Source organism: Rhinolophus sinicus, chromosome 1, assembly GCF_057876585.1.
Source record: "Rhinolophus sinicus isolate RSI-liver-muscle chromosome 1, RSI-T2T, whole genome shotgun sequence".
NCBI lineage: Eukaryota > Metazoa > Chordata > Mammalia > Chiroptera > Rhinolophidae > Rhinolophus > Rhinolophus sinicus.
The window spans coordinates 163,132,999-163,145,083 of NC_142501.1; the positions used below are offsets into that span (position 1 = coordinate 163,132,999).

A 12,085-nucleotide genomic window follows, 5' to 3' on the forward strand; every position below is an offset into this window, starting at 1 on the left:
CAACTTATGGTATAGTGTCATGATTCTAAAATGGCTGTAAATTCCTTCCAGTCTGAATAGAGAGGAGAGGACAAATATTTTGTTATTCTTGAGACTGTTGGATTCTAGTCCATCTTCTTTTATTTTTCTTCCCCTTTTCAAGAAAAGAAAATAACCAAATAGGGGCGGCCGGATGGCTCAGTTGGTTAGAGTGTGAGCTCTTAACAACAGGGTTGCCAGTTCAATTCCCACATAGGATGATGGGCTGTGCCCCCCCACAACTATATTGAAAAAGGTGACTGGACTTGGAGCTGAGCTGCACGCTCCACAACTAGGTTGAAGGACAACAACTGGACTTGGAGCTGATGGGTCCTGGAAAAACACACTGTTCCCTAATATTCCCCAATTAAAAAAACAAACAAAACCAAAATGTGCATGAGGAACAATGTGGTTGTAACCCAGTAAGGTTAGCAAATGTTCTTAGAAGTAAAATCTTGGAACATGGGCCATTTTATGAACTGCACTTTGATGCCTCAACCCTGCTCACCATCAATCGGCTTCCTCATAGTGTTGCATAGGGAGGAAGAGGCTGAAGTCTGCCCCCGTATTTCTAAGTGTGCCTTCCTTCTCTTGTTCTGCCCCTCCCAATTTGGAGAGTTAAGTGAACAAAAGGACACCTCTACCTGGACCCAATGTTTTCCTTTTAGACTAGGCTTTGGGTATTCGGGATCCCAGAATTTGCTGTTAACAGTGCCTCCACATTACAGGTGTATGGACCTGGCCTCAGGGGTGGTGAGGCTGCGCTTGGGCCAGGATTAACCTTCAGCCTGGGGTGTCCACATGCATGTGCATCAGGGATGAGGGGAGTAGGGAGAGTGAGATCCAGGCCATGCAAATATTGGGGGTAGGCCTGGGAGTAGATATTAACTATTCTTTAGAAGACATCCTCCTATGTGTATGTTTCCATGCTTACTGCCTCTCTTCTGCAAGGAGAAGATGTTTTCAGAACAATTTAACTGCAAACCCTGGGCAAAATGGTAAAGTTTGTTAAGCTCTCCCTTTGGTCTACTCTGCCTCTCTTTTATGCATCTCTTCTTCATGTTGGTGATTTCTTCCCAACACCTTAGTCACATCATACTCCCATGTTTATCCCTGGCTGCTTTTCATCTCTGACCACAACAGGACACCTCACCTGGACTGGGCTCTTTCCTTGGATCACCTCATTCCTCCCAACCCCAAATCAACATGGTTAGGTCTCCATTTGTTCCAGGAAGTGCTGTGCTATTGTAAATAGCTCAATTTATTAATTGAATGTATCTTTGATAATCCATTTACTAATTAATGTGTTCTTTTTTCCAGGAAACCAAAGGCTTAATCACGTTAAAATCTACCCCTGCTCAAAAGGCATTTATAATGAAAACAACCTCCACAGTGAAACAGAAACTCAGAACATCCTAGGATTTTTGGAAGTAGAATCACCGGATGAAGATCAGTCTTGATACTGTTTCCTGTGTTTCTGCTTGGATTTTTCTCATTCTGGCTACAATTTCCATCACTTCTGTTACCATCATCCCTGGGCCAATCTTCTCTTCTGTCTGCACTATCTCTTATCCTTAGTGAGGAGGCAAACCTTTTAAAAAGAGGTTTAAAATAGGGTTTTTCTTTCTAAATACTAAGAATAAAAGGGATACAAACTGACTATAAGAAACAAAAATCGTGCAGAACTGTCTGCTCTGCTATAATACAATTGTTGAAATCTTGAGAAATCTTGAGTTCTCCATATCATGTAGGAAAACAATTATTTCTACATGAAAAGGGAGGAGTGGGGGCTACAAGGCTTCAGATTCAAAACAACATAGTTATTTTAAGGAGCAACACTAATGATCCTTGGCTGGAATTTCACGTAGGCTGCCAGGGGAGTTTTGGGCTGGCAGCCTTGATGCCCTTCAAACCACACCACATTATGGCCTTCACCTGTGAGTAAGCTGTCCCTGCAGGGCACCTCCAGCAGCCTTTGTAGCTTGCTTTCAGGCTGGGGAGACTCAGGCAGGAGCGCCACCCACAGGAGGTTGGGCTCAATGCATTATGCTGGGAAAGATGAAGCAAAATAGGAGAAAAATCCACCTCCAGGCCAGAAGTAATGACCAAGGTCATAACTAGGAAAATAGGGTAAAATATAGGGCAGAAAAGCAAAGCTAGTTTGTAAATGGAATAATGACAAAACGTCATCGTAATGGAAAGGTCAGATACTGGCTGTGACACAGTGTTTAGATCTGGGCAATTGGTTCTGGGTTAGGAACCTGAACAGTGATTGGAAGTCAGGTGTCATCTAGTATCAGGGGTTCAGACCTCATAGACTGAAGAGCTCGTGACTTAAATGAAAAGCAGAAAACATAATTTCTGTTTCATGTAACTCATTTCTCTCAATTAACCTCACTGTTTAACTATGACTTGATGTAAGTTGTAAGTTTTTATCACCGTCTCTCAATAGAGAAAGTAAGATACAAAGGAGTCATAGGATTTGATTACAGTTCCAATTAAATAAACATAATTAAACCTTTATTTTCTAAAACTTAAAGCAGCACAATATCTATTAAATGTCGGCTTCTTAGGAAAATTTTCTTCAACAATTTTTTTTTCTTGACCTAACAGAAGGTTTAATTACTTTTTCTCTGTTAGTATCCAAAGACCTACATAAAAATTACATTAGCCTAAAAAAGCTATTAATTAAGATTGATTAACATGTGGAGGAACAAATTAGTTACATAATCAGGTATATTATAATGGTCAATAAATTAAACAGGCCTATAATAGAAAGTGTGCAAGTATTTCATAAAAATAATATAATTCTTCACTCTTGAATAATTATGCAGGCCAAACTTCTAGAGATCAGTAGGGGTTTCCATTTTAATTTTAAATTACTTAGCATATTTTTAGTCTGTTTTAAATTAAAAATTAGATTTCCCCCTGTGTATTAATAACTATTTGGAAATTTTGAATGATTTAAATTAATTAGAATGATTGCCAATAATTGCATTGTTTTTGATAGCTGCCATTGCAGTAATGCTTCAAGGCAAATACTAGATTTTTAATCAAAGTAAAGGACAATATTCTTAAACTACAGTTTTTAAAAATTCAGGAATTTATGCTACACGTATACTCTTTCAGGAATGTGTAATCTACTGGGAAATATTACGAGAGAACATGGAGTAAAAAACTTTTTCTCTCCAGAGTGATTATGAAAGGCTCTCAGAGCACTTTGCAATCAATTTTTATTATCAGCCCTTTACAAAAACCCACAAAATCCAATAATTGACTCATAAACTAAATAGTAAATGGAAAGGGGAAAAATTAAGAAGCATTGTGCATTATACATGGTATTATAAAGAGAGGCCTAAGTTATTATTAATGCATTTGGTACTTGATAAGCATGCATATAGAACCACATTTAAAGTTATGGTTAAGACCAAATGGTAACAGTGTTTATTTATAAAAGCTTTTCATTTTTCTTCATAAATATATTCTAATATCTTCATACATTTAGTGTTCAGATTATATGGCTAGGGTTAGCTTTAGTGATGTCTGAATTTTCCTAAAATAATATTCATGTTATCTGTTTTTATATTTAAAAATTAAACTGCTGTGTAGATATGGCTACATTGGGTGGGAAGGCAGGGAGTGGTGGTGGAGGTGAGTGGAAAGGGAGGGAGAGGGCAGGCGACAATTTTGAATAGGAAAGAAGATGTGAAATAGACTTTTTTTCTTTTTAACAAGAAAGCAGACACATGAAGACAATATGATAATCTTACCAAGCATGTTGAGATTTGTGGTCATAAAATAATTCAATACAATGTGTTTTCTTCCAGCAAAGTGCATTATAGGGGAATAATTCTCCTCTTTCCCTCTGTTCTCAGACTTCTTTAGGTTAAACCATGCTTTTAATGAACATATATGTCATAAGAGAATATCACAGAATTTTGAAGCTAGATGTGATCTCAGAGATAATCCAGTCCTAACTCATTCTTTTGGAGAAGACAAAATTATTTTCTGATTTCTTAAAATACAACATTCTTGTATTGTTTCTAATAAGCCTGTTCTTCACATATAGAATCAATTTTTCTCACCTATATTCCACTCGGTAACTGTAAATATTTTTTATCATAGCTCCAATAACATTTTATTTTTCTCATTTATTTACAAATTTGTTTCTCCAAATCTGCTTGATTTATCTCCTTTTCTTTCACTCAGCCAGCTGCCAATTCAGGCCCTCTATCTCCCATGCCTGAATTATAATACCCTTGATGATATAATGGACCAGGCTTTGGTTTTGTTGCAGTTGCAGGGCCTAACCCAGTACATACGTGATCTGGTTATGTTGAATTATTGCTGACTGAACAAGTTTTACTTTTGCTTTAATAAATAAGAGTCAGTGGAAAAATGGATCAAAACACTTTTTATTGTAATGACTGTGATTGTTTTATCTGTAGTCAGAGAATATTTGATATTCTGGAAAAGTAGAGCCAAGTATGAGTGAATTGACTCTTAATGGAATTAGCATCCCTTCCTTTAATGGTTCTTCTAGACAGTCTAGTTAAGTCTAGTGATCGTTTTTCTCTCCTTTCTGTATTGGCTTAGTTATGACTGGGGTTGTATTATATTATTATCATGGATGCAAAAATACTTAAGTACCTGATGAGTTTTGCCACTGTACTCAGAGGCTAGAAAGAAGATGTTGGTTTAAAATAGATCAAACCTCTCCTCTTAGGAATTCTGTAGAAGCACTGTATATTTAGAGAGGCTAAATACACCCCCTCAGAGAGGCAGCCTGTTCTCACCTTGTCTCTGGGGTTCTAAAGGTGTCTTGTTACTTTTTATTTTCTCCTAAAATTTCATCAGAATTTTTTTACATTCAAGTCAGTGCCTCATTATTTGAGTTTATTAAGTACCAGCAAGATGTCATTAAAAACCAACCACATCGTTGCATTTCTTATTTTGAGCAGGCAAAATTTGATCTAAGATGAAAATCTTCTGAATCTTACTCGAGGGTAAAAAGTGTGTATTGAACTCGAAATCAGTTCCACGGCTGTGCAATTCCTTCCCCAAACGTTTCTTTAATGTATCTCTCCTACAGCTCTTCTCAGATTCAGACTGCCCTTCCTTCCTCCTGCCTCCCTTCCAGTCATTTACTGCTGTCAGGACAACTTTTCTAAACTACAGTTCTGATTAACAGTCCTTTCCAAACACTTCCTTTAGCTCTCCTTTGAATGAAGAATACAATTAAAGTTTTTTAAATTGATAAATCACACCCTGGTCAGCTTCTGACATATCATACCACCCCCTGCTCACAGATAATCAAATTTACCTGGTCACTCTTTCCTGAACATTGTGTTTTCTCACTTTAAAACTTTAGCACATGTAATTCACTCACATAGACATTTGTTCAGAGCCCCAGATACCTGTCTCCATACTTCACATTTACTACAAAGGCCACGTTATCTTTTAAACTTTCCTTGAATCCCCCCAGTTAGAAGTGATTTTTAGCTGCTCTGAATTTGCACGGGGTTTCAAAAATATCACTCTGTCTTGTGTTATTATTACATTAGTATTGTAAAGTGCCTTTCTACTACTTAGGTGCTAAAATTTAGGTTGTTTACCTTTGTGTTCCTCACACTGAGTATAATGCCTTTCACCTAGTAGTTTCCAAAATGAATGAAGTGAAACATGAAGGAAACTGTTTCATTCAGTCAATACTTTTGAGGACTCACTATGTTCCAGGTACCATGTCAGGTGCTGGGAATATAGTGGTGAACAAGGATAACATAGTCTTTGTCCTCAGGTGCACAGATTCTAACGAGGGGTTAGACGTTTTGCAAATACATGCTCAAAAATCCAGTGGAAAAAGAGATGGTGGCTTCTTTGAAAAATGATAGTAGTCCAGTGTGGTTGGAACACATAATTTTTGAAATAGAGTGTGTCAGAGGAAAGTCAGAATGTGAAGGGCCTTATAAGCCATGTTAAAAAGAAAATTTATTCTAAGCACAATGGGAAGCCAGTGGAGGTTTTCAAAGGAGTGTGATGAAATCAGATCAGTATTTTTAAACAATCACTTTGACTGCATTGTGAAGAGCAGAATGGAGAGGGTGCCAGAGGTTTATCAGAAAACCAGAAAAGAAGCTATTTTTGGAGTCTAGATGTTGGTTTCTGGCTTAGGCAAGGGAGCAATAGATAGGATATGGGAGAGAATTAAAGCCTTCAAGAGATGTACTTGGGAGACTGAAATAACAGGCCATATATTTCAGGGGTGAAAGAGAGGCAAGGATCACAAATGCCCGGTTTCTGCCATAAATGACTAAGAGACCATATGTTGAAAGAAGGAACACTGTGGGAGGAGCAGTTTAGGAGACAGGAGGAGAGGAAAAATTCTTGTATACACATTATACCTTCAGTTGTGTTTAGTAGACAGATACGGGATCTGAAGCTCAGGAAAGTGACCTGGCTAAGTTATGTAGATTGGGGACTATATGCATATAGGACATTAAGTAAAGTTATAAGTGCGGATATTGTCTCAAAGTGAGAGAGTGTAGAGGCTGAAAAAGGTCTAGGGCAGAACCCCGAGATTCCAACTCTTAAAAGTTAGTTAAGGGGAAGAGAAGCCAGCAAAGGAAACTAAGAAAAACAACTGATAGAAAACCGACCCACCAGTGAACCACCCAACCAACTAACCTCGGTCTAAGTAATGTGATGAAGCTAAGGGAGAGCTTTGGAGAGGAGGGAGTGCTCATAGTGTTGAACACCCCTGAGAATCAGGTAATACAAGGGATAGAACAATGTCTATTGATGTTAATGACAAAAAGGTCATAATTGACTTTGGTGGAAACAGTTCAGTAGAACAGTGTGTAAAACTAAATTGGCATGTGTTGGGCAGAAAGTGGAAGGTAAGCAAATGGGGATAGGAATAGCTCTTTCAAGAAGCTTTGTTGTGAAAGTTGGGAGAGCTTACAGTTGCAATGGACTATGGAGTCCAAGGAGGTATGTTTTTGGGTTCGTTTCCTTGTTCTTCAAATCAGAAAGCAGGTGGGAGAGAGCGAGCGAGAGAGAGGTGAGATAAATTAATGATATAGTGGAGAGACGGGATTATCAAATCCTAAGAAGACAAAAGTAGAAAGAGAACATTCTTTGCAGTGTAAAGGTCTAAGTGGAGGTAAATCTCTTCCTTTGACACAAGGGAAGAAGTAAAGGATTGATATGTAAGTTACATATTTGTCTATAGGATATCTAATCTGATCTCTTTTACTTCCTTTGTGGAGTAGGAGTTAAGATTATCTGCTTTGAAACAGGAGGCTATAACATTAAAGAGAGAAGAGAAAGTAGGAAAAGCCATTGTGGAAAATAAGAGTGAACTGAAGAGTAAAAACAATAAGATTGAGGGTCAGTGCTGAGCACCCACTTGAATATACATAATACTTGCTGGTCCTTTTACAAAGAATGGAATTTCTTTGGGGTTGGGTGCTAAATTCCAGGCTTAAATCTTTAAAAAATCCCGAACTTTAATAGGGATGCATGTTATCCAAAATAAAGTACTTCTTGATCATAACAAAGACGTTGCAATAGGAAATAGAGAGTTGCTGAAGCTCATTAATTTCTTTGTTACTGTTCTTTCATGTAATTTCTCAGGCACCGGTCTGAAAGTGCATTCAAACTTAAAGTGAAAGTTAAGAAAAAGACAACTGAAATAGATCGACTATCATTCAAGTCTTTCTGTGAGGAACAAGGTTAAATTTATTTTTTTCTGTTTTTCTTTAACAATCATAGAGAAACTGATTTTGTTGAAAATCATTCTCAGTGACTTGAGCTGCAAGATGTTACTAAACTCATAGACTGAAAATGTTTTCATGACTATTTAAATTTAGACCCTTTAGAAATTACTTCATCAAAGAGCTGTTGACCAAATGGTAAATTTAATGAGGTTTCCACTGAAAATGCACAATCACAATGGGTCATAATAGAATGCTATATAGGCTAACAGTGACCTAACATTTTACTAACATATAGGTCCTTGTAATCAAACTGCTATAGTTTAATGGACCCAAAGATTCCCTAGATGCTTTAGCAGTCCTGAAAGTGATTAAATCTTGATGGAAGAGGACTTTAAAGCAAATGTAATAAATATAAATGTAATAAGTATATACGTTTACTTCAAAGCAAATGTTATAAATATAATTAGTGCTTGCAGTTAGCAGTGAGACACTTTTTTTGAGTGATCAGCACTCATTTTCATTGTAACCCTCTGTTGGTCGAGGATATGATTACTACCTTTTGTAAGCTCTTCAACCTAGCTGTGGTGCGGGGTGGCATGTAGGGTCTCAGCTCCCGCTCCCCACATAAGAACGCAGGATGTAGCTAGGCCAAAAAGGAACACCCACGGAACCATAGGTAGGGGGGTCATACCACTATAGTCTTGCTGGCAGGTGGGTTGGAGACACAGGAGGCAGGAGCCACAGGATCCGCAATCCACACTCCGCCACACTACGCCATTGCCAGCCACCATCTTCTTGCTAGCCCCCATTTTCTGCTAGCGCAGCCACAGCAGTTATATTGGCTCACTGGTTACAGCTGACGGCCAACTAGCCACAGCTGATGGCCATCCAATCACAGTTGATGGCCATTTACTACCTGAGCCAGCACCCTTTAGCGTGAGGCCGGGAGCCTGGAAACTGCACTCCTGGCTCTGTCCCCACACTAGTATTCCAAGCTTTCCTACCGGTTTTCCTCCTCCAGTCAGCTTCCTTTCCTCTACTCTCCTTACTGGGTCCTTCACAACTGTCAAAACAATGTCCAGCTTTTCCCTACATAGGCCCTGATCTTTCTTGCCTCCATGTCTTATAATATGCCATTCCTTTTGATCCTTTTATTTGTGCCAATCTGTTTCCATTCACAATTTGATACAATTTTTTCTAATAAACATAAAAACAACTTTCATAATTCCATGTGACTTTTCAAACCTCTATCTCTGCTTTCTCTTTTGAGAAACTGGGAGTAATAAGCTGTTTGCTTTTTTTTTTTTTTATGTTTAAGACTTTGGCCAATTCATTTAGACTCATTGTGTCTCTATATTGAGAATAATGCTAATGCTACTTTCATGATTAAATAAGATAATGCATGTGGCATATTTAAAACAGGGCTGGCACATGGTAAAGTCTTAAATAGTATCATACTAAAGCAAATATTCATATTTTCTGTACACACTACGTGGCTGAAACTTTTGTAAGTCCTTTCTTGTGCTCCCTTAGCCCAGAATAATGCCTCTTTCAGGAGAGGCTTATAAAACTCTCTAGATAATAGAGAATACTGAGACCTATGTGTCCCTTATCAGTTAGAATGCCTTAAGTAAGATAGACTTCTCATTCTTGGGCTATTTGAATTTTCATACCTTTTAGATCAGGGTTGTCCAAACTGCCGCCTGTGGGCCAACTGCAGCCCATGATCCATTGTTAATTGGCCGACAGCAAATTCCAAAAATTTATTTAGTTTACTTAAATAAACTAGGTGAGGCAATACGTACTTCACTTCAAGTGATGGCCCGGCTGTTTGTGTATTTTACCGCATATGGCCCTTGGTAAAAAACGTTGAAAAATGTTTGGACACCCCTGTTTTAGATATTAGATGATGTCAAATTGTAAGTGGCTGTTAATTTTAGTACAAATACCAAGGTTGTAATCCAGTGTTGGCACTTAGGACAGTGCCTGGTATGCAGGGAGCACTCCATAAGTTTGCTTTTTTGTTGTTTTTATTATTGTTGTTTTGTGTTATGAGTGTCCAGGGTTTCTCTCTCTTTTCTGTTCTCCTGATTCAATAATTAAATTTTAAAACAATGTCAAAAAGGCCTTTTAAAACATTTCAGAATATATTTATTAATTAAAAAAGAAGTCAGTGATATCCTGGAGATTGTCTGTATCACTTAAAATTTGTACATTTGTAACACCCTAATTTTTGAGATGACCTTTTAAATTGGGAAAGCTAACTAAAAGTGAAGTTTTTTCCAGATATTTTTATTGAAAAAAACATTTTTAGATCTTTGATAATTTTCAAAATCATTTAATAAGTACTTAGGGAACAACTACCATAGGCTCTACATTGTACTGTGCTAATTCCCAAGGATGATCTGAAAAATATTAAAGTCCAAAAATGGATCCTAGTCGGTTGACGCAAAAGTAATTGCAGTTTTTGCAATTATTAACCTCTTAAGCCGCAATTACTTTTGCATCAACCTAATAAAAAGTTTTGCCAGCTACTATTTTGCATTACTTTAATCCATGTTTTAAAAATGCAAAACTTTGTTCTAAAGGAAAACTGTTTCGTGTAAGCCTTTACTTTCTAAGTTTCCACAAATATTTAACCCTTAAAAAAGGGCAGCTTCAACAAGCCAACGCTTTTCATTGTGTGCTTATTGAAACTTAAAAAGTAAAAAAAAAAAAAAAAAAAAAGTTTAAAAAACAAGCACTTGGGACCAACAGAGGACTTCAAAGATATTTTCTTTGAGTTTCTACCATTGAAAAATTCATTAATTCTTCCTTGTATCCAAACACTAGCAATAATTTGTCTTTAAGTTATAATGTTTCAAAGAATTGGTTTCGGTCACAAGAAGTCTTGGTTTCAAAGACTTCTATTTTGAGATACTCTACTTGCAAAAATGGACCTTCAGGTACCAGAGAACTAACCTCTATATTTTTGTCCTGCATAACATTGTTTTACAATGAGATTATAAACTCTGATCTATAACATTTTGTCTACATATCGTGGCCGTTTTATGATTTTAAGTTTTGGATTGCAATTTTCATCTCTCGCGAGTCTCCACATTCCACCCAAGTCTGAGTCAGTTGACGGGTGTCAGATGTGAATTTATTGTGGATAATTTGATCCAGTTCCCTGGAGTTAGGCAGGAGCCCGAAAGAGTAACAACACACCGGGGCGGGATTAACGTTCAAAGCTCCGCACCGATTCCCAATTGATTGGAAGGTTCGAAGTGGGTGGAACCTTCTGACTACGCCCTTGTGCCTCCGTTGTTAGGGACGCTTCGGCCAAGGCAACTGCAATGGAGCAGGAAGAGGGGCTGACGGCGGTGGACAATATAGTCACTCAGTTCAATACCTATGAAGATTTCCTCGACTCGCAGATCACTACCGTGGACTTGTACTACCTGGAGGTAAGGACTGCAGGGCCGCAAAGCGGCCGCGTCGCCTTCCAGTCCTTGGGTCCTTTCCGATTCCCCTCATCATGGGGTTTTCGCCCCCTGGCGGTGGACGTCAGGCCCCGCAGTTTCCCGACGGCGGCGGCGGCGGCGGCGGCGGCGGCGGTGAATTTCACGCCGCATCCTTCCCGCCCTGCGCTGCATCAGTCAGTACAGTGTTTAGGGCCCTCGAAGCGCCTGGCACAGAAACCCGCGCGTGCGCACGCTAGGGAGCCTTTAACTTCCGTAGCTCGGCCTCACCTGCCACCTCCCAGCGGTCTCTCTTGCCAGTAACTGGTGGCTGAATTCGGTGGCCTGCTGAGACTTCTGTAATTCAGGTTTGACTCCCTGCTTTTATTTTCTTTGCCAATTTGTGTTAACATAAGACTGTTCTTCCAGGGCAAGTGGCAACACTAACCTGGTGTGTCTGGTGTTACTATATATGGCATTTGGGTCCATAGATTTCCACCCCATGCTAATTGATTCAGAAAGCCTTTTAATTATAGGTACACATTACAGGTCGTTGTGCCTGCACATTCCTGACTCATGTTTATCGAGTTTATGATCACAACTAATGTTGATAGTAAAAAAAACCACCAAAAAACAAAACAAAACAAAACAAAACAAAACAAAAACAAAACAAAAACCCCAAAACCACCGAAAACCTACAGTACAGCAAAATCGGATTGGCTACTGTTTTCTACCTAGCAACCATGCCCCTCCTCGCTTTATGAAAGTGTGTGTGTGTGAATGATGGGGGTGTTGATGGCGGGGGATGGGGATACAGTTCTTATCTTCTCGAGGACAACCAGGTAGGATGGGCTGGAAAATAAAAGGCGACCTGTTCTGGGGAGTAGCAGGAGGTGGATGGTGGGTCCC

At 38.7% G+C, this 12,085-nt stretch overlaps 1 protein-coding gene across 1 annotated transcript in view; it reads left to right on the forward strand.

The window, feature by feature from the left end:
* Positions 1–11,032: 11,032 nt before the first annotated feature.
* CFAP299 (cilia and flagella associated protein 299) overlaps positions 11,033–12,085 on the forward strand; it is a 525,301-nt gene continuing 524,248 nt past the window's right edge. Inside the window, exon 1 of the mRNA XM_019719919.3 lies at positions 11,033–11,182. Coding sequence (XP_019575478.2) covers positions 11,072–11,182 — 111 coding nt within the window. The 5' untranslated portion in view covers positions 11,033–11,071. The remainder of the gene's footprint in view (positions 11,183–12,085) is intronic.